This window comes from Poecilia mexicana, unplaced genomic scaffold (genome assembly GCF_051168715.1).
Source record: "Poecilia mexicana isolate PSO_F unplaced genomic scaffold, ASM5116871v1 scaffold_9, whole genome shotgun sequence".
Taxonomy (NCBI): Eukaryota; Metazoa; Chordata; class Actinopteri; order Cyprinodontiformes; family Poeciliidae; genus Poecilia; species Poecilia mexicana.
The window spans coordinates 9,894,269-9,917,804 of NW_028263378.1; the positions used below are offsets into that span (position 1 = coordinate 9,894,269).

General features: G+C 38.3%; 1 protein-coding gene across 1 annotated transcript in view; it reads right to left on the minus strand.

Annotated features, from left to right (window-relative positions):
* gpat2 (glycerol-3-phosphate acyltransferase 2, mitochondrial) overlaps nt 1-23,536 on the minus strand; it is a 147,957-nt gene that overhangs the window by 21,365 nt on the left and 103,056 nt on the right. The window contains exons 8-16 of the mRNA XM_014993948.2: nt 20,649-20,748; nt 19,110-19,243; nt 18,511-18,610; nt 12,828-13,007; nt 8,083-8,184; nt 6,213-6,295; nt 1,399-1,529; nt 1,249-1,319; nt 859-1,019 (exon numbers count right to left, since the gene is read on the minus strand). Of these exons, the coding sequence (XP_014849434.2) occupies nt 859-1,019; nt 1,249-1,319; nt 1,399-1,529; nt 6,213-6,295; nt 8,083-8,184; nt 12,828-13,007; nt 18,511-18,610; nt 19,110-19,243; nt 20,649-20,748 (1,062 nt within the window). The remainder of the gene's footprint in view (nt 1-858; nt 1,020-1,248; nt 1,320-1,398; nt 1,530-6,212; nt 6,296-8,082; nt 8,185-12,827; nt 13,008-18,510; nt 18,611-19,109; nt 19,244-20,648; nt 20,749-23,536) is intronic.

Sequence of the window (23,536 nt, forward strand, 5' to 3'; positions counted from 1 at the left end):
CTCTGTCCCTCCTAGGATTTCGTGATTGTTTTTGTGGGAAGTTTTTTGCAATCAAAATCACAGATTTGTGGTGCTAAATTCAAAATATTTGTGAGGAATTTTTATGATATTTGCACTAATGGCTATTTGAGGGTTAAATATTGTAATGGATGCACTCAGATAAATGGTAAAAATGGACTGAACTTATATAGCGCTTTATCCAATCATTTTTGACCACTCAAAGCGCTTTACACTAGAGTCACATTCACCTATTCACACATTTATACACCGATATGCAGCTCGATAGGCAATTTAGGGTTAAGTGCCTTGCCCAGGGGCACATCGACATGCGACAGGAGGAAGCTGGAATCAAACCTACAACCTTCCGATCGCAAGATGACTACTCTATTCATAGAGCCACCTCTTCACCACTTCAGAGGTGAAGGGGTGGCAGAACAATTTAAAATAGTTGTTTTAAACGGACATAATTTGCAGTTCTGTAAAGTAAGGTCACGGATTATTATGGCCATCAAAATCGGTGACCAGTGTCAATTTGGCTATTTGAGGGTTAAATTATAAATGTATTCAGATAGTGGTGAAGAGGTGGCAGAACTCTGAAAAATATTTGCTTTACGTCACTTAAACCGAATGTCTTTGGTCAATTTTGGGAAAATGTGGAGATTTGTTTGTGAATTTTACGGATTTGTGAAAAACTTGAGGACCTTCCTGATATAATCTGCAATCTAGTGGGCCACTTAAAAAGCTCCGGTGGGCCTGATTTGACCCCCAGTCCTTGAGTTTGACACATGTGCCCGAGAGGGTGACTGTCTGTACTTTAGTGCTTGTTCCAATTGTGCAGCAGAAACACAACAGAACTACCTTGACGGCAACGCAGCAATGATGAGGTGAGGTGCGAGCAGGGCGAGCGAGTAGTGGATGATTTCTGGAAGAGTTCCCCCAAAGCCGACGTCTCTGTTCCTGAACAAGAGCTCCTCGAGGAGCCAGGCGACGTCACGGCACAGGACAGATGTACTCACGCCCTGCAGAGCAGCGGAAGAAGGAGATGTTTAATTTCAGAATCAGACGTGAGCATTAACCATCTGGAGATGTGAGTCTGGGTATGACTCAGAAAAATCACCGTCACACTCTACTACACTGAAAACCAATTTTGTTTATGAGTCTCCCGGAGTATTGATGGATATTGAGTAGCAGAGGCAGATTTTAATGCAGGGAGCAGCGAACGTAGCAACACAGGAAGGATGTGTGTACCTTGCTGTGTTTGTAGAGTAGCAGACTGGACACGAGACTGGTGGACATCACAGCCGTGCAGGAAGCGGCCGCTACATAAACACACATACACCGTCCTGAGATAAAGATTGAATTAAGGCTCAGTGGGATGTTAAATAATCCTGGATTTACAGAAGATAAGGTGGAGGACGATGGCAACGCTGAGGTCTCGATCTGAATGACTCTTCTCTTCGAGTTCAGGAGCAGAATGCAGCGTCGGCAGAAGCCACGACATCCGTCTCTTCCCAAACACACTGTCAGATCTAAAATGAAAAAGTAAGAGGCATTTAACTGAACGTTAACTCAATTCTTCCCTCCTAAACTTTAAATTACACTTCTTCTCTCCTGATAGTCAATTACAACAATCAAGTGCTTTTAGATAGCTTGATTATTTGTTGCACACTCAGACAGCTCCAGGGTTTATTCAGGGTAAATTCAGCTCCACTCTGTATGATAGGAATCAAGGTAGCAACAATGCAAGCCGCTGCAATTTTATCCCATTATCATTAATCACACGAATCCGATCAAAGCTCGTTTCTCTTTGAACTCACTCTAATTGTAAAAATGCAGAAGGGCAGCTTTTAAACAAGTTAGCCTCTGGAAATGTTGTTTGTCCCTGCACTCAGAAGTAAACGACTGATTTATCTGCAGCATACAACAATGGGCACCGATTGGGTTTAAAGTTGCATGGTGTCTACAAACAAAATGAGTTTCCTGACTAAATAAAGACAAAGCCAGTTTGTCGACTTAAAGCATATAATAGGAATAATATATTTAACATTAGATCAAGACTGAAAACATTTTTGTTTACAATCACTTTTCCTGGTTGAAGCTTGAAACTGAAGACTAGATTTGAACTGGAGAGAAATGTTTATGGTGAAGTTTAATTTAAATTTTGCCTTTAATTTCTATTTTATATTAAATACTTTTAAATTCAGCTTGTATATAATATGTCTTGTATATGAAAGGTGAAATAAACTTGCTTTGCCATCTTTGGTCATCTTGATGGTTCACTCCATCTTGAAAGTTAATAAAACTATTTTGGATTAGGGTTGTTTTTTTATTTGTCATATTTATGTCATACTAAAAGGTGGTAACATTTTTGGAATAAGACCCAAAGGATTATGTATAAAATTATTTGAATTCAATAAAGATATATAAATACTTTTTTAATTGATCAACATCTTTCATATAACAAATGGAACAGAAAAAACGGAGTATCGATTTTGGGGAAAAATATTTATCTGATTTTATTTACATTTAATAAAAACATTTAAATTGGAGATTTGTCATATCATTCTCAACAAGTAATGGAAGTATCTCTATTTTATTTACAGCAATGAAAGCTTTACTAAAGGTAATGTTTTTATGCATTTTAATTGTTTATTTTATCATCTGTCTTTAGTTATGAGCTCCAACCTTTTCAGGTTGGAAGGCCTCTTTGCCATCACCCTAATCTTTATCTACCTCCTGCTGATCTGTTCCAAAATATTATTACAGTGGGTCAGAAGAAACCTGTGGCTCAACTAAAGCATTACTTTTAATCTGTCATATTTTTTTAAAATAAATTTTTAAGCTGAACTAAAAACTATGACAGTTTGTGTGTAGTTTTAACACACAACAGAGGCAATCTGCTTTATTTTTACACTTTGTGAATTTGACCTTTTAGGACAAGTTTTCATATCAATCTAAAGTCATAAAATACCATAAAAAGATATTCTATACATATTTAAGCTACTTTGCTATTCATAGCTTTTTATTATTATTTCACAATTGGCAGATGGTTTTAGATAATTTTAGACATGCTAAAACTCTCCTATGATGGGGAAACTATTGCAGAATAGCAACAACAAAAAAAATTGCCCACAAAAATCTACAAGAAATCTTGAGAATCTAAGAACAAATTTGGCTCATTCGGACACTGGTAAACTTTAAATTAAAAGTGATTTTATTCCCAAACTCGTACTTTATTTTAGTTTTTTTTCTCATAAGTTTGTTTTGATACAACCAAATTTAATTCCTCTGAATCATTTCACCTCCACAAACCTCGGGCTTGATCCATTTGTCTGTGTTACATTTCAGAGAAACGTGCATCAATAGCAGCTTCTTACATAGAAAACTAAATTTAACTTCCTATATTATTGGCTGCAGATCCCCATCAACAAATGACGCAGTCGATCAGCTAATAGATGGAAAAACTAATACGAGCAGCAACAATAAAAATAAACAAAGCTGATGCAGCATCATTAACTGAAGTGAAATATGTGAATACTAAACTGCAGACAAAGGTTTGAGTTTCCATTTAGAAAAAAAAGTCATGGCAGCATTATTAGAAGTTAGATGGAGTTAAGGATGTTAAGTTTGGGTAATTTTACTCAGAGTTGAGTAAAATTCAGCTGGGTTATTCAAAAAAGTGGTCTCAAAACAAAGTGGCAGGGTTGCACTTTTTTATTTTAGCTGGTAATAAACTCAGTTTGGAGGTGCAGCTTTTTAATATTTCAGTAGTCGGAGTATTCTGTGGAGCAATCAGATACAGATGTAATACGCCGATGGTTCCCAAGCCTTTCTTTGCTCAAACCCACCTGAGTTTAGAGCACAAAGAAAGAAGCATTCATTAATTTATTTATTACAAAAAGCTTGATCTTTAACTCCAACCAGGGAGGAGATGTGAAAATGTTTTTGACATCTTTTCAGGGCTCATTCAGATGAAGGTGTTATGCATTAAGAATGCAGTGGGAAGGGAGTGTGAGAGTTCCCAGAGTGCTTCCTGCAATATTTAGCAACAGACAAAAAAATGAGCACAAGTCCAAAATCTGAGCTGGCAGGTCAGGTTTTTAAATGTTGGTAATCACCGATTGGCCAGAAAACCGTGATCAGTTCACCTCTAGTGCATTCGAGTGGTGGCAGTATCATGCTGGAGATGTGAGATCTACTAACCCAGCAGAGACGGCACTTGAAGTCACAAATCAATAAATGTTCTTCAGAATTTCAATAAATCAAAAGTTAATAACTATAGCATGAATCATTTCAGCCCATTGTGTCTTGATTATCTTGAGAAAACTCTTCAGTCAGAGGCTTTTACGGATTCGCTGTAACACAGACTGCTACAAGAGACGTTTCCTACTAACAGCCATCACCACCTTCAATAACTCTGAGGAATCTAAATTAATGAGCTACAACAGCCTTTAACTTCCTTTTGGGATTAATAAAGTATTTCTGAATTTGAATGTGAATTCTCATTCATCTCCTTTAACACACTTTGGACTCGTATTGAAACACAATGAGGCAGAACTTCCATCTGGTTTTCAGATGTGGAGAGTTTTATTAAAGTATCAACGGTTCAGAACAGAGCAGGTGTTAAAAGGACAACCTGAGGCGGCGCTTTGGTTTGCCGGCCAGATGCTGGTCTAGTGTTCTTATTAAAATAGCATCAGGTATGCAGCTTGCTGCAGCCTGAGACAGACATGCTGCGATGCGATTGTGGTGTAAAGTCTTGTAGATGCAGAAAACAAAATGGAAAAACCTTTTAAGAGAACCAAGAGCTTGACGCATCATGACTGCTCTCACTGCAAAAGACTTTCCAAATTTTCCACAGCCCAGTCAAGTTCTGAGTAATCTAGCTGAACGAAGGAGGATGAAAGTCTGTTTGATTTTCTATCTAAAGCTCACTGTTCGACAGTAATTGTCTTGATGAAACGTGGTATTTGAGGCATTCAATGAATCATTTCAACCCTAATTTAGATATAAAAATGTGTGCTTTCAAGCCAAGAAGGGATTTTTGCCTCATAACAAGCACCTTTACTGTTGTTACAAGTGTAGCTGTGAGGCTATTCTTCCCAATAAGCATCTTTTGAACAAGTTTGGACAACTACACTTGCTGTTACCGAGGTACAGCTGCAGGCTTCAAACACTGCACAAATTAACACAAAATCTCCACAGTAGTGCTTTTGTTGTTTGGGCATGTAGCTGTGAATTGCAATCAAACACAGCAGTGTAAACACTGACAAACGGTTTAGTGAATGCGAGTCCTTCAGAAATGTAAGGTCAACTCGGAAAAGTAACTGCAGGTGCATCACTCAAACACTGAGGCGTGTTTGATAAAAACTTCCGGCCTCTTACCTGGAGAAGTGTGGGCGCAGCATGAGTGTTATTTATGCATCTTAGCTCTGCACATGTGTGAGAGAGATACGCACAAGAGCATCACCATGTGTGTGTGTGTATCAAATCTGGACCCACCGACTGTAAAAGCTCTTGATCTCAACTGAGAATAAACAAACCGCTCAGAGTTATTGCACCTTTGTAAATAAATATTTCACACGTGAGGACTTTTAATTTTTAACAACCCACTCATCCATCTGCTTCCTGTGCAGCATTAACATGCAGGGGCAGAGAGACGCTTGGAGAGATGAAACCTAAGTAACCACGAAATCGTGCCGCAGCATCGTTTTTGGTGCAGACCTGGACTGGGAGCTGGAAGTACTCTCATGCTGGTAGCAATTCAATATCTTCACCATTCTTTGGGACTTTCAGGAATCAATTTTGATATTCCTACTGAAAACATGTAGTGGAGAGCCCCTCTCCGAGCAGAGTAAACACACGAGGGGAGAAGCTGCTTTGCTCGTTAGGCGCCAAGCAGAGATTGAGCGGGGATGTTATTTTCTTTCCGTTATCTTTTTCACTGGCAGACTGTAATGTTGATGGTAATTGGAGCGAGTCTAAGAGGATGAAGCTCTCATCAGGGCTTGCATCATGCCTGTGCCAGATTTAAGGTTTAGAGGGGAAGTTGTTCAAAGTTTAACAGAAAGGAACTTTTCTAATTTCACAGATGTTGGATAAAAATGACAAAAAAAACAAAAACCAAACGGGAATCCTATTGGGGGTGTTGTTACTTTACAGTTTTCACACTCACTCGCGCACAGAGGAAGGAGCGCAGGCGGCTTGATTACCTGTTGTTGATGATAACAGGCAGCAACAGGTCCTGTAGAGGGAGCCATTCATCTACTCTGCACCGCCCCGACTCACACATCTCCTACACATGGAAAAACTCATGATTAACGCACAGGAAAGCAGATGTCCTACACCATTTAACACAGTTTTAGTCAGCAGAGCCAAGAGAAGCGCAGACAGTTGGTACAATTTTTGGCAGAAGCTTCGTCTCAAAATGGTATCAACCTGTTAATAACTTGGCTATATTTGCCAAGTTATTAACAAGAAATTCATAACATTTTAATCGTTTTGGGGAAGAAAAAATATTTGGTAACACTTTATTTGAAGGGGGTTGAATAAGACTGTCATGACACTGTCATAAACATGACATAACACCTGTCATGAACATGAATAAGCCTTCATGAATAGTTATGACTGTTGTCATAAAACATCATTCAGTAAATTATGACACTTTTAATACAAAGTTGACATTATTCAAAATGTCTTTGTTATGACAACTTGACATTAACCAAGAAATCATTACTGATATAAATTTGTTATAAAAGTATTACTGATTGCACTTTAAAAATTAGGTAACTTTATGTTATTAAAGGTAAAGTTTAAACAGTAATGATTTCTTGGTTAATGTCAAATTATCATAACAAAGAGATTTTTAATAATGTCAACTTTGTATTAAAAGTGTCATAATTTACTGAATGATGTTTTATGACAACAGTCATAACTATTCATGAAGGCTTATTCATGTTCATGACATGTGTTATGACATGTTTATGAAAGTGTTATGACAGTCTTATTCAACCCCCTTCAAAGAAAGTGTTACCAAATATTTGTGGTGATTTCTACTGCACAAATTATACTAATCTGTTCAATTTAACATGGCTCCATCCAAGTGAATCAAAATGTATATGATATGGGTCAAAAGAGCATTTCATTACCAGAATAAAGCTTCAATACAGTTCATATTCATTTAGAAACAACAATACTAATGTTTTAACTCAGGAAGAGTTCAAAAATCAATATGTGGTGGAATAACCAGGAGGTTTTCAATGGGGTTCAGTGCACTGGTATCTTTTTTTTATTTTTTATTTTTTTTACAGAGCTGCACATTTTGGTGTTTGGAAATACTATCCTGAAAAACTGTAATGGTTTGGAAACTGAATGTGCAAATTAAATGTTATGAAAAACATAACATTGAGTTATGAAATGTTATGTTGCAATATGTTGCAATTATTACCTATTTAAACTATAGGTAATAGTAATTTAGTAGCACTTTGAATAATAGTAAAAATTCTGTTATAAATACCAGTAAAGAAATTATTTTGTTGAATCTGCTTTAAAACGGGGAGAACGTAGAAAAACTGATGTTTCCAAACCATTAAAACTACTGATTGTTACAACATTGTGGGACAGGCACAACAGACATTAATGCATTTAAAAAACAGACTGAGGTGTGCTGAAGGACAACTGGAGGAACTGTTCTGTACAAACTTGAAAAGAGAATCGGATATTTTAGTCAATTTATGGGTTTACCATAAAATGTGTTGCTGCTGCGTGATTAACTGATAGGAGTCTAAAGTAAGGCTGCATGATACTAAGAACACAAATTGTGATAATAGTAAAAAACGGCGATGACCAACATTTTCCTCATCTTATGCAAACTCAGATCAACTCCACTAGAACAAATCAGATTCCATACTTTTTCCAAACCATGGATAAATATAGATGCAGTGGATAATCGATGTTTCCAGTTGACAGATATCTGGATAGATGGTATGCTGGGATTTTCCAGGTTACATTTTATAACCCATGTATGCAAATGCAAATTATCCTTTGATCATTTCTTAACCTAAATGAACCCATATCTTTCACCTTGAGAGAAAATGGCTGGGAAAGGTGGATCATCACACTTCCTGCTGGTTTCTTCCAGAGAAGCAACGACAGCCACTGCAACACAGGCTGTGAGCCAGCTTCCTGTGTGGACATGGAGAATATACGTCAGCAAACAGAAATTCACTCTTTATAGCCCAGAAATAAATACATTAGGAGGAAAATTCCAACTCCATCATCACTGATGGCCATAAAGTACAAGCAGTAAGAGAAAACATCCAGCTCCTAGATGCATGAACGGTGCGTTCTGTACTTTATGCGTCTGAATGAAAGAACAACATGCTCGAGTGAAAACCCTATTATTGCAATTAACAGAGAGCAACACCCACTCCCTACAGCAGAGCTTCGAAGTGTAGATAACAGAGGGCAGCTTTTATGGAGACCAACAGCAATCAATGATGCCTTCGACAAATTATCAGCAAACCCTTAACTAATCAAGCTCTGCAGGCCAGTGAGAGAGAAAAACCCTGAGAGAGTCTAGCAGCTGTTATGTCACTGAAAATGTTTTTCCTCTTGACCCTAAATGTGTAACAACGAGCCCTCTCCCAGGACAAGCCTGAGAAAACTGTGTCAGCAACAATGACATCCTGAGCCTTGGTTAAGTGAGAAATATTCATCGTCTGCACTGAAACAGGCACTCATGGACTCAACAGTCTGGCTTAATACTTTTTGGAGAACCATTATGCTTTCAACAAACCTTTTCAGGGGGGTGTAGGTAGAAAGCATATGGTGTTATGGATTTAGAGGATCCTGCCCCTTTGTGAACCTGTTTTGAACAAGCTATGCACGTAGTAAAGAAAAAGCTCTCTTGAAACAGGGAAAATATACCCGAGTGGTGCCTACGCCTACATCAGCCATATGGCTGGTGCAGATTTAAGGCGGTGCTGATGCTGAGCTTTTAGCTGATCACTCTGGTAGAGGCTCTTCCTGTTTCAGTGCTTCCTTTACTTGTAGTATCATCTAAAACCTGGGAGTGTCCTGCAAACCTGGACAGAAATCCCTGTTACATTTATTTTAGGATACTTTTCCACCAAAGAGGTTCTGAAGGCTGGTGCCAGTTTAAAATCGTTATAAAAAAGAACCAGTTAGGATGTGCCACTCGAGATTGACTCAAAACAATCTCCTATATCTCGCTAAAATTTTACTTGTAAGTTAGTTTTGTGTTATTTCAAGTTTAAGATAACGGCACTAGACATTAGTGAAAAGATTTGTAAGATTTTGTGTTTTTGTAGTGCAAGAAAAACATCTTGTGTACCTTGATGATGACGGCTTGGCACCATTAAAGGCAGAAAGCAGAGAAATGCCCACCGTTACCATAGTTTAAGCTCAAACAGAAAATACTGGTGGCCAACAAGTCGAGCTCAAATTGTGATCTGACAAACCAAAGATAAATGCAATTCAAATATCACTGAAAATTATCAAAACCTGAACAATAAAAGGAACATTTCCACTTTTTCAACACTGTAGAAACCCTGATGAAATGACAGAGGAAAACCTGCCACTAAGTGGCTCTTACATTCACCTTTGTTTGAGTCCTGCAACTGTTTTGATGGAAAAACCCTGATGCAGTAATGTTAAATAAATACATATAAATAAGTACACCTCGTCATTCCAAAGGTTTAATGTATAAATAGTCTTCAGTTATTGAAATCTAATCTTAAGTGAACATAAACAACTAAAAACCAAAAAGGAAATGTTTGACAGAAGCCAAGAACACCCCTAAGGCACTAAAACACAAAATATGTAAAACCCAAGAATTTAAAGGGGTGTACTTCATTTTTTGTTTATATTCCAAATGGGGGATGTGATAATCTTCCTCAGTTTCTTGATTTCTCCTGCAGCTGTAGGAGTCGTAGGCTGCATGTTTTGCTCAGATTTCTGAGCAGATTTTTTATGCATGTGAGATACCAACAACATGAGAGATCCTAAGGAAAGACAAGTCACGCTAAATCAAAAATTATCTGTAAACCATGTCTGATGGGGATGATACAACATTTCACAACATATGGATTAAATTCTTACCTAAAGAATTTTTATTCTGCATGTCCAGTCTGTGTTAGACACAATCCTCAAGGGAACATAAGGCCAAAAAGACGAAGTTTCCCAAAACCCTCTTATCCATTTCAAACAATGCATATGGATTTTATTGAACTCACACAAAGTGGACCATATGAATACTGTTTGATAATGATTGATGCTTTTTCTAAATGGGTTGAAATAGTTCCAGCAAAGCATGCAGAAGCTCTGAGAGTAACTAAAGCTATATCTAAAACTATTATTCCAACACACAGCATCCAACAAACTATTTATAGGGACAATGGGCCACATTTTGTAAACCAAGTGATACAAAACATGGCTACTCACTTGGGAATGACATTGAAAAACCACTGTGCCTATCACCCTCAGAGTGCAGGGCTGGTGGAAAGAACAAATGGTAATGTGAAAAGCAGATCAAGAAAATGCATGGAAGACACTGGCCGGCCCTGGCCAGACTGTGTGGACTTGGTGAAGCTCTATATGAGAATCACCCTCACAGCAGATGGTTTTGAAATAATTCATGGGAGAGCTTACAGATTACCTCTGTTCTCTCCAGATTTACAGAAAGCAGATGTAGAACAAACATTAGCAGATTATATGATCAGAACTCTTAAACTGAAGGAAGTCTCCAGAGCAAATTTACTGCCTTCTGATTCTCTTCCTTCGCAGGAGACCACTCCCATCGAGCCAGCTGACGAAAGAACTGGGCCAGTCCACGGTGGGAAGGACCGTTCCAGGTGCTGATGACCACACCAACAGCTGTAAAGATTGCTGAAAGACCCAGCTGGAGAGAGTGTTGGAGCACTAATTCAGGGTAGCGGGGAAGGCTGGCTTCACAGGGTTTCCAAACCATACGGTGGTTCGTCTCAACGCCAGTGAAGAAACTCGACAGATCCTCACTCCTTAGTTTGGGGGCTCTGACATCTTTGTATGCTGTGCAGCAATGGGGCATCCATATGCCAGGTGGAGCCTCTACTGCACTGTGAAAAGTTTATGCAAGGCCTGCTTCCATGGGTTGGAGTAGGTGAGATTTGGGACCACGTTGAAATCAACAGGTATGGATTACTGCGACTCATCAACAGCACACACCAGCTGGCCAATGGCACCGTGAGAGAGCTGACTGAACTGAGACACATAGTTTTGCAAAATCGTGTTGTACTGGACCAACTCACAGCCTCTCAGGGTGGTGTTTACAAAATTATTGGCCCAGCGTGTTGCACGTTCATCCCTGATGAAACAGGAACTGGTGGAACTATTTCTGACACTCTACATGAACTGGAGGAACTTAAACATTACGTGGAAAGTGGAATGCATGGATCACATCCTTTTGACTTTCTTTCTTGGCTCACTTCCGGACCATGGTGGAATTTACTGTTGAAGCTTGGAACACCTATTCTGGGTGTTTTGATTATTTTTTGCCTGTTCACAAGTTGCATTATTCCATGCCTTCGAAGCATGATGCTAAAGACAATTAACACTGCTGTGATCAGCTACCAGCTGGTCAGACCAACTTCTAACACCGATGAGGACGACTTGTTTCATATGGATAAAGATCCTGAATAGTGGATTATATGACGATGTTCTGTAATCAGTAAAAAGATTAAATTATCTGCTGAATGATTCCTACACTGAGAATGTGAAAACAAGTGGTGATAGTGATGATAACTGCATTTGATTTTCTGCTGTTTTTTTCTTCTTTTTTACATTATAGTTTTCTTATACTTCTTTTATTGTGCATGTTTAGACTAGAAAAAAACTTCAATTTATTGGTTTCCTACTATTTTCTTTTTCCTTTCTTGCTTTCTTTCTTTCTCTTTCTTTTTGTGTGACATGTAAAAATGATAAAGAGGAGGGAGAATGTTGGGATTTTTCTGTGTTATCGTTCTTACATTTATAACATTCAACATTTATTATTACTTTAGATCATTAACCCAACATTATATTGTTATAGATTATTGTGATTTTCAATTTAAAGTGTTCTCTTCCTTCTGTGTGTATAAACTGACCTGGAGGCCCCATCTGCCTGTTCGTCTTCATGCGAAACAGTTAACTGTGTGTTTCCCAGACTTTGAATTATGTTTCCACAGGTGCCTTCTTATCAACGGAAATACTCCCGACCTTAGAAACTGCCTGTGTGCAGAAGTATTTTGTCTCTGCTGTCTTCCTTACCTATCCTCCCTCTTTTTTGCTTGATAATAAAAGACAAAGCTGTAACCAAAGGTCTTTAGAACGCTCAGTGAACGGCTCAGAGGAGCAGTTTGCTGAGTCTTCTCCTTTTGCAAAAGCTTTGTCAGAAAACTCATATACGTTGTCTGTGGTTCTTTTATGTAGGTTCAAAAATACCTATCAATGTCTTTGTTTTCAGATATGAGTCAGTCGGCTATTGCTATGTTATTTTTTGACGTAAATTGCCATATTGAGTGATTCAATAATTACCAGTGACTGCATGCACCTCATGTCACACCAAATCAGTTTGATAACAAGCAAAGCAAACTGTAACTTGCTTCCTGTTGGTAGCTGAACACCAACATCTGCACTTTTTCCCTCCGCCTCCTGCAGCATCACGGCTTCGCATTTCTTCCTCTCACAGCTTGAGAAACCAAATCTGCTGTGTTGCTCTCGAGGGCACAACAGTTACAGATGGCTGCCATTAACCGTGTGCCTGCTAGTGTGTGTTTACTCGCGTGCACCTTTACGTTGGTGTCGGCCGCACAGTCGTATGAGATGCCCACAGGGACCAGGCTGACATCAGGGACAGATCCCTCTTTGATGAGCTGCCTGATGCGAGCCAGCCACTGGCCGCCGTGGCCAGACGTCGCTGACACACCGACGCTTAACGCCTGACCCTCGTGAAGCAGCTCACGTACCAGCTGAGGAAGAGAGAGAAAAATGACAGAAAAAAGGTCTGTAAATCCTGGCATCAGTTGCACACCATGCAAATTATTGATTCATGAATTAATCAAATAGACATGTAAAAAAGAGATTATATATATATATATATATATATATATATATATATATATATATATATATATATATATATATATATATATATATATATATCACACCAGGCTCCGTCCACCTATCACACGAATTCTTGCGCTAGGACTTCGCCGTCCTACACGTGCATTTTTTGTGCATTTTTGTGCACTATTTTTACCTGTTAAGAGTCTAGAATTTACAGGGTTTTTCTGTGCGCGCAATGACCCTCAATCACTCGCCACTTTTACATAAATAGATAAAAAGTAAAGATAAAAACATTAAAAACATCGAAGACATCAAAACCCACACTCTAACCCTAATTTAGCCATAAGCAACTCTAAACAGGTGGGTTTTAAGTTGAGATTTAAAGGCACCCAGTGTTTCAGCTGTTTTACAGTTTTCTGGAAGTTTGTTCCAGATTTGTGGTGCATAGAAGCTGAATGCTGCTTCTCCTCGTTTGGTTCTGGTTCTGGGGATGCAGAGCAGACCAGAACCAGAAGATCTGAGGGGTCTAGACGGTTGGTACAGCAATAACAGATCTTTAATGCATTGTGGTGCTAAACCGTTCAGTGATTTATAAACTAACAACAGTATTTTAAAGTCTATTCTTTGAGCTACAGGGAGCCAGTGTAGGGACTATAAAACTGGTGTTATGTGCTCTGTCTTCCTGGTTTTAGTGAGAACGCGAGCAGCAGCGTTCTGGATCAGCTGAAGCTGTTTGATTGATTTATTAGTCAGACCTGTGAAGACGCTGTTGCAGTAATCAATGCGGCTAAAGATAAACGCATGGATGAGTTTCTCTAGACCGTGCTAAGACATAAGTCCTCCAACCCTGGAGATGTTCTTCAGGTGATAGAAGGCCAACTTTGTGACTGTCTTAATGTGGCTCTGAAGGTTCAGGTCAGAGTCCATCACTACTCCCAGGTTTCGGGCCTGATTGCTGGTTTTCAGTTGTAATAACTGAAGATGACCATTGATTCTAGTTCGCTCATCTTTAGGTCAAAGAGACAATAACTTCAGATAATTCAGATTATAAGCCTGGCGGGTCACCAGGCTTTACATGCTTCCCCCGCCAGGTTGAGCATTGTTTGTTTATTATAGATGTTTTTATACACATTGACAGCAAAGACAGGTTAAAGAGTCTCTTTGGTGGCAACTTCAGCAAATAAAGTTTCTTTCATCTAATTATAGATGTCTTATGGAAAATATTAATCATAATTAGAATGCAGTGAAAAAAACTGATATTTATTTAACTGCATTTGTTTTATGTTTGCCTCTTTTTTTTTAAGACTTTATAGTTGGTGTTTCGGCTTTGTTACGTGATATTTTAAAATTTCCTGTCAACTTTAAACATTTTTTAACTCAAAAACATGGTGGGCCGCCGGATGAAACCTCTACCAGCACCAGGTTTAGCAAGTTTTTTTGTGGGAGACCCTGTTCATTATTAAACTTGGACATATTTACAAAACATAAAACTAGAACCTTTTGCTGAATAAAAAAATAAAAGTTGAAAAGAGTAAATAAAGAATATGTTCAGAAATAAGGCCTGGTTGCTCTTGAAGGAAGAAGAAGTTGACATTGCTCCGTTGTGCAGCTGCACTTGCGCTTTCAAGGTGAAATTTAAGGAGCTTGTTGAGAGTTTATATTTATAAGCAGAACCACATAAAGTTCATTTTGTATCCCACACCGGACTGTTTGCGCCCTCTGCCATATTTGTTTCTCTTACAACCAGCTAAGCTTGAGGATAACCAGTTGTGCCCTCTTGTGGATGGCGGCAGAACTACAACACTGAAAGAAGGTCTAAGCGGACATTATTAGTTAATCAATTAGAACTAATTTTAATCCAATAAACCGTGAATCGACACTTTAAGTTGATTCATTGTTTGCATCCATGAGACATCTATACAAGATGCTGGAGGAAGGGGTCCAGAGGATGGAGGCAGCTGAAGGATGACGAAACAAAACAGAAGGGACAGGGTAAAAAGCAGGAAAAAGGAGCGACTGTGTGTGGGGGGGTTGGGGGAGAGGACACTTTATGACATTCAGAGACACTTCCCTCGCCTCGAGTACTGTTTTCCCCTTACAAACAGGAGAAATTCAATTACCATTGAACAGCAGCTAAGCAGGCCCACACTCAATAAACAATAAAGGTCTATTAACATTGAAATACAACCGATAAACAGTCCTGCTCTCTCACACAAGGCCAATATGCTTACTCACATAAATGGTAAATGAAGGAAAGAAATAATGAAGAATGAATAAATGCACAAACAAATAAAACTCTTTACATACCACTGGGGTTGTACTACTGTGTATAACAGTTTGAGCTTCACAGCGCAGCATTGATCTGGAAGAGGCCCAGATCGCTGAATAAAACATACAGATGCTCATCAATAAGTAAGTATTTTATTGAAATGTTTACTTATTCAAGTGTGTGTACTGTTTTAAGGTAAGATATTAATTTAATAAAAGTTGAATTAAGGCTGTAACAAAGAAAATGTGGAGAAAGTGAAGCTCTATGAATGCAATTACATAGGTAAACATAAATACATACTTAAAAAGCATCAATTTTTCTCTAATGTATATGAATATTTGAGTTTATTTTGAAATGAATAATTTGGATGAAAATACTTTTACTTTACAGAGGGGAACAAACCTCTTTAGAGGAATTTGTAGAAAACAACAGTTTATTTTTAAATAGAAACAGGTATTAATTGCTGCAGTACTGCACAGATAAACAGCACCAGAAAATCTAGAAAAGATGTGAGGGAATAGTAGATGCTGCATAATGAAAAGGAAAAAAAGCACAAACCATCCTCTGATAAGGGAATAACAATGAGGGCAGACCTGCCAAGTAAACACAATCAGGTAACCAGCGCTCTTCTCATTTCTCCACCCTGTTCTCATTGCTTTGTGGAGCCAGACCCAAAACTGGGATCTCTGTAGCAAAATGCAACCCCCCAGGTAATTTCAGGAATGAATAGGAAGTGGGATGAAGCTGGGGAACGAGGGAAAGCAGGAAAATACAGGTTGTATTCCGATCGAGGAGTTGGCTGTGATAACACTCCACCACAGAAACCCAAATTATAATGATGCACATTGCATACCCTGCAATTTTATACAATTACCTGACATTTCTTTTTCTTTTGTTGTTAATAAAAAAAAAGCAAAATTCATAAGCAATTTAATTTCTGTCAGGGTTGCTTCTCCTCGTTGGTGGTTGCATGTAAACAGAGGATGTCCACAGATGATTTTATGTTGATGGCCTGAAATCATGGGTGCAGTAGCTCTACAGACGGCGCATGTTTTACTGTGTTTTAGTGCCACACTGCAACAATTTTTGCTTGTTTTAGCTGATTCTATTCCATCAAACTCTTCTGATAATTTTTTCCATCTTAAAAACGGTTTGCACAACCAAAGCACATTTAAAATAGTTATGTTCTTGAGGTCTGCAGCTTTTTAAACACATTTGCTGCATATTAGTCCAAGAGCCTCACTGCACATCACTAATTTGCAGATTTTCATTCATGCTGTAGGGATAGCAAAGAAACAATCTTTTATTCTCAGAGTAAGCAGGTGGAAGGCCTGTAGTTATTTCCACAGCATGATATTTACATTTGGGAGATGTTGGGAAACAGCCAGGCATGAAAGTTTGGAGCAACTGAATCGAAACTTCTGTCGCTTGTAAAATGGAGAACTATTTGTATAATGACGGACAAGAGTTACCTGAAAATGTAGGAAGTTAAACTGTAATTCACCATGTACACAATTTATTGAACACTTTAATCCAGCGGTGTCCAAACTTTTTGTCAAATGGGCCAAAATCAGACATAAAAGGACTCGAGGACAAAAAAAAAAGATTTTTACCAACTCAATAACTAAACATGCAATACTTAAATTAAACAAACAAAGCAGTCAGATTTGTTGCTGGAAAATGATGCATAAATTATTATAGTTCCAAAACTTAGTGTTCTGCAGATTTGCCTCATCAAAAAATGATGTTGCTCATTTCCTAGGTATCAATTGGGAAAAAAGAACACAGTTAAATCAATTCTGATTAATATTTTTTTTCTTTGATTTAGCCAAGTTCATAAATTAATTAAAAGCAGATTTGGGTGAAGCGAAGTTTAATTTTGAGTAAAGGTCAGTGGTTCTGGAAGAGAATGCAAAAAGCAATTCCTTTATAGGCAATATTTTATTTATTTGTGACAATTTTGTCCAAATTAAAGATAGAAAATTAAAGATTAATCAATATCAAACACCTTAACTGGGGGCCAAATTTGTATCTTTCTTGAACTGAAGTCAGGAGCCACAAATGGCCCCCGGGCCACACTTTGGACACCCCTGCTATAATCTATAGTACAGCATTATTCCTTTAAAACAAGCAGATAGTGCGTTATATTGGTGGGTCATCTCTGTTCAACGATTAAATTGAAAAGAGAGCAAATGGGTAAAATTTAATTGTTACTGGAAAACAATCAGATTCATAAATGTTGATCAAACGGGGCCTTCAGGTGAAAGTGGAGAAAACAGAGCAGAGCTTCTTAGGGCCACGTGAAACTGTGTGGTAACTGCTGAATATTGACAAAATGTATTATGATTGACTCACATTTTCCTCACCAATCTCTTTCTTTGTGAGCATACAGAGCAGTGAAAGTTCATCCAAATGGCTAACTACAATAAAACTACACAGAACCTGAAAGTTTAGAGGTAACCAAATATTGAACCAAAGTAATCCTTTGCTCTGTGATGCTGAAAAGTCTTGCACTGACATTTGTGATTCAATGTTTTGTGGAGTTTCAGTGTATGCTGTATTCCACCACAAACAAAAGAACAGCTGGTATAAATTGCTAAAAGCTTCCCAACATTTTACAACAATAACACGGTCTTGTACAACGCTGCGGCTGAGAGAGTGACCGTCAATAGATGAGGAGCATTGTGGGTCGGACAACCCATCATGAGGACAAAACAACCGAGCTTCCACAAGGAAAACAAATCCAAAACAACAGATTTTTAAGACTATTTTTTAGCTTCTTCTTTCCAAATCTTAATGTTTCCTGTTAAACTGATTAAATAAAACAATTTGATTAATTTAGAATCAAACATACTTCATAAGAATCAAAGAGCTGCTGAATGAATTCCTGTAAAATTAACTCAGATCACTTCACCACTCTTCTAAAGACATACTTTCTTTACATTTTATGTTAACAAGCGCATCTTTAAATTTAAAATATGAGTAATTTGTCATTTATTTTAACTTTAAAGTATATCTCTATAAGGAGGACTTCCTGAGCAACAGATCATTATTCAACTGGGATGGAGGAAATCATCAGTAACTTCTGTTGCCTTAAATTCTCTACCATAAAGAAAATGTGGAAAGTTTGGACTTACAGATGTCATGACAGCAGAGTAGAGAGGATCCATTTCAGCTTCAAGTTCGGTCGCTGCATTAGGAGGCAGCAGGATGACACCTACTTTCTCCAAGACGGATCTATAGGATAAAAGAATGATAAATTACATGTTGGTTTCTGTTTTAAAACCATCTAAAGTGGCATCTGTGCTTCAGTAGAAAACAACTGGATTTCTCTTAGTTTTACAGCTCATCCAAAACTGCTCTTCATCTTCTAAAAGGATTAAATCTGAGCCCATCTCTTACTATTCATGTTTAATTAAATGGCTTCGTCTTCCCTGTCCAGAAAAGTGAAGAATCTGGACAGGGAAGGCATGTGAATAAAGAGAAGTAAAGGAAGCCATCTATGTTAAACGAATGAGCAGATGGACGTATATTTCATCTTTTCACAACTGAAGAAGTCTTTTTGATGGGAGCCGAGACGAAACAAAATAACTCCAGCTAAAGCGATCACAATATGGCTGACTGAGAATCTACACCGGCATTAAGCAACCTGATGAAATGTTGCAGGTTACTCGTTTTTGCAGCACGTCTTGACTTCACACGTCTTTGTGCATTTGTGTGTTTTGAGTCTTTATACCTTAGAAAGGAGCTTTTGACGTGGAGAGGACAAACGGTGTATGGCGTTCTCAGGCTGTGACAGAGGAGCGCGAGAGGGATGAGAGCGCAGTCCACGGCGCTTTGACGCAGATACACGTATACCAGGGGAGAGCCCTGAATTAAACAACAGAAGCAGTTTCAGATAAAACAAACTCCTCACGTTGCCATTTATTATTCCAAACAGAGACGGACTCTGCAGAGGTGTGTGACCATTCATGTTTAATCAGTCCTGAAATCAAACACTACAGAACATATCAGCAAAATCAAGCATCAAGAAAATACATTTACAGTTTAAGCCCAATATTTACATATCTAGAATGATTTCTATTTGCTAAACACCACAATTATGAGAGACGTTTTAGTACTTTTCACAAAATAAGTTTACTTTATTTGTTAAAAATTCTGCTGAGCTGAAGGCTTTCTCTGGTGGCCTTTCCAAAACATTGACATTGATGTCCTTAAGCCACTTGGTAATTAATTTGATGCCACGACTAGAGTCATTTTGTGCTTGGAAGATTATTTTGCACCGAAGCTTTGACTTCCTGCAAGATGTTTCCAGATGTTGCTTCAGAGTTTATACAATGTTTTTTTCTCTTTATTTTGAAACGAAAAAAACCAAAGAACGAACCATACACGGATTGAGAAGAGGCAGATATGCTGGTCTCTGGATTTCTAGCAAAATCTGGATATTTTGACTCTGCAACTTTAAGGACATTTTGTTCTATGATATGAGTTCAGTGAACAAACCCACAAAAAGATGTGTGTGTTTGTCCTTTAGTCTAAGAAAGCAAAGTGAAAAATCAATTCAAAACTCCTAAAATGCACTAAATAATATGTGGTAATTATGAGCATCATAAGACAAGGACAATATGCTCAGTAGTTTTTGGGAAGGCTTAACCCAATTAAAACATGGATAAGACCTAATCCTACTATATATACAGTTATCTGCTTATTATATCTTGATTGTGACAGGAAAAACTTAAATTTGTCTAAAAATGCAAAACCAATCATAATCACTAAAAGTTAAGATCCACCCTTTCCTGTTTATGTATAAAACCCAGTAAGATCAATGCAAAAGACACAGCTCAAAGAAATTAATTCATGCCCACTTTGACTCTGCATCAGCAGCGTGACTCATTAACTTCTGTTTAGTCAACCGTGTAATTAGAATAACGTTTGTTTTTTTAGCAAAAGAAGTTTAAAAAGACGAGAAAAACTTTTAAAGATCTTCAGCTGTTTTTGCACAGATTTGCTGAAAACAGACATTTTATTTATCTTGAAGAGAAACACCGCTGTAGCTGTTTACCATCTAATTATACAATGCGGTATGGTTTAATTTCACACACCATGCATGGACGAGCATGAAGGTAAAACATTACAGTTTCTATGTGTAGAAATACTAAGTATATTTTCCTCGTTTCACCAGCTGGACGGAAACCTTGTGACACTATCATGTGTGAGCAGGAGTTGTAACACTGGATGGAAAGACTTTTTTTTTTAAAATATGAAATATTCATACCTCTTGTGTTGCTTTGTGTAAAGCTGGAAGATGATTTCTGTTGACTTGAATACTTCCAAACACGGAGGCAAACATCTTCAGCATCATCCAGGACATGAATCTACTCAGGAGATGATAATGTGTAGAGACATTTAAACGGAAAGAAGAGAAAAAAATGAATGTGGTAAAACTTAAGACATATAGCTGCTAACAATGAGTAGCAGAAAGTAACTTAAAAAAAGGAGGATGTAGACCGGCTGAACAACATGTAAATGAGATCGATGGGAGTGAGACAAAGTAGGGAGAATAGGGATGAGTGATGACATGGAGAGGAGGCGAAGCGGAAAGCGATAAAGAGGAAGGGTTGTGAGGGTGACAGCTGCAGATGGAGACAAAGGTCGTCGCTGTAAATGAGGAAGAAAAGAGGAGAGCAGAAATGGGGAAAAGAGATCTTGAAAAGAGATTTGTTAAGCCCCAAGAAAAGCCTGAAAAGTTTCACAGAGAGGAAGAAAGGGACAAGTAGATGTATTTCATCAGACATTAACTCAATTTTTGACATCATCTGTGACTAAAAGCACAAAAAAGGATTTGAGAACCTGAAATGTTCATGGCTCAAAAAGTCTCCCTAAGACAAGTTTGTGCCTGGAGGAGTGTCATCTTGAGAAGCGTGATAAATGATTGATAGATGATCGTAGGTAGCCACATTTTGAAATGTCTCAATCTCAACATCAGAGGAGCCTTTCAGTGTTTGAGGCATGGCTGTGTGAGTCAGTCAGAAGATGACAACATCAAAACGGGTTTTCTGTTTTACCATTCAGTAACCAAAGGGGGAAGTACATAAAAGCCTCCAGAGTGGCAAATCTGAGTTTATTTTTATCAGGAAAACCTAATTTTAGGTCTTGTCAATGCTATAATAAGGTGAAGAAAAGGATCCAAATGTAATGGGTAAGAATTGTCTTTGCTGGCCACTTCAGGTGGTCTGATCCTCTCTGAGGGCCACCCAGGCTGACCTCAGCAGGTCGTTCCTTTGCTTTGTTCACATTTTATCATTCGTTCTATGTGTGGCAATCACAAGAGTCTCTCTGTAAATGTAAACGACATGGAGTGACATCAGATTCTAGCAGTTGTAGGATTTCTCTTGTCTTTGGTAAAATACCAGGAGCCATTTCTCTAGAGGTCACTTCAACCAAACCGAGGTCAAAGTTTACAGCCGGACCAGATCTGCCGGTTTGATCTGCATCAGAGTTTGATTGCATGTTCACACCTCCCGAAAAGAATCCAACTTTTCAGGCAAAAGAACTGGAGTTTGATTAAAGTGGACTAAACAGAGTTGGTGTGAATGTCAAGTAAGGCTTTGTATTCTGGTGATCACGGTTTACAAAGGGGTTGTTTTATGGAAAATTAGACATTAACATAAATAACCACGCAATAAAATGTATTTTACTTTAATCTTCTGAAAAGCCAGAGATTTCCTTGCGATTTTCAGATTTTTATACCAGTTTTTTTATTAAGTGTCCTCAGACGACATTTGTTGTAAATTGGCAATATATATTTAAAAAAACAGAATTGAATTGCATTATGTCGAGTGTTTGTTTCTGTGTTACGTTTCGTTTTAAATCAGGAGGGTGAAGCTTAGAAATACTGCTTGCGTTTACTCGTTTCATATATTTTCTTTGTTAGTTTATCAATAATAAGTAGATAATAGCAAATTATAAACAGATGTGACTCTCAACTTTATTGTTTACCTATTCTCTTCAATTGTTACGTTTCCTGAAAATTATTTTTCCCAAGAAAATGCACAGAAATCTTTTTCCCAGAAAAAGTATTTACTCCTCAAGTTGACTTTGACAAACATTATTAGTTGAACTTCATTACAACATGTGAGGATTCTTTGAATCTGTGTTCGTCTCTAAACTAGTTTTCAACTATATTACCGTATTTTCCGCACTATAAGACGCACCTAAAAACCTTCAATTTCCTCAAAAGCCGACAGTGCGCCTTATAATCCGGTGCGCCTTATATATGGACCAATATTGAGCCACAACAGGTCCAGCAACGGACTTTACCACAGGGGCCGCGTTTCATTGGCTAATGCCCATTTTAGGTCACAGTGCAGCTACCACGTGCGTGACCGTCTCACAAACACAAGCTACAGTAGTAAACATATGCTAATGTACATTCAAAACCATGAATGCCGACTTACCCAGCCTTGCAAGAACAACAGGCATCAGTGATCTTGTCCACAGCTATATTTATGCTGAGGGTGTGAGGATCTGCTGTTTTCCTCATCTATCGGTAGCTTTTAGCTGTGACGCGCACAATGTTGGAGGCATCCAGTGGCTCAAACACCTTGATGTCGTCCAAAAAAGATGACATGAACTTGTTGGTTCCCCTGTCCATTGTCGTGGCTGATATGTTGTGAAAATCCGGCAGAAATGCTACGCTAATTAACTCAGATCGAAATGAAAGACGTCATGTTTACACAGACATGCAGTAGGCTGCTTACGTAGTTGGTCCACTACGGTAAGCAGCCGCCTACTTCTTTTTCCCCCGTAGAAGAAGTGGTGCGCGGTGCATGCTGGGATAGTTGTCAGAACACTGGTTTGTTAATAAAGTTTGATAATACATTTAAAGGGGGGGAGGGGCAGGGGAAGAGAGACAGAGACTGCAGCGGCAGCGTGTCGGTTGGTCTGTGTTACCCAGAAAGCAGTTGGGCATAATATCGCAACACCAACACCGTGAGTGAAACAACGGCTGGGCCAGCCTACTATATAAAGTACTCGGGGACCATTTCTTTATTAATGTGGATGTGTAATAATAGAGTATGAAGCGTCTATTCTATGCGCCTTATAATGCGGTGCGCCTAATGTATGAAAAAAGTCCTAAAATAGGCCATTCATTGAAGGTGC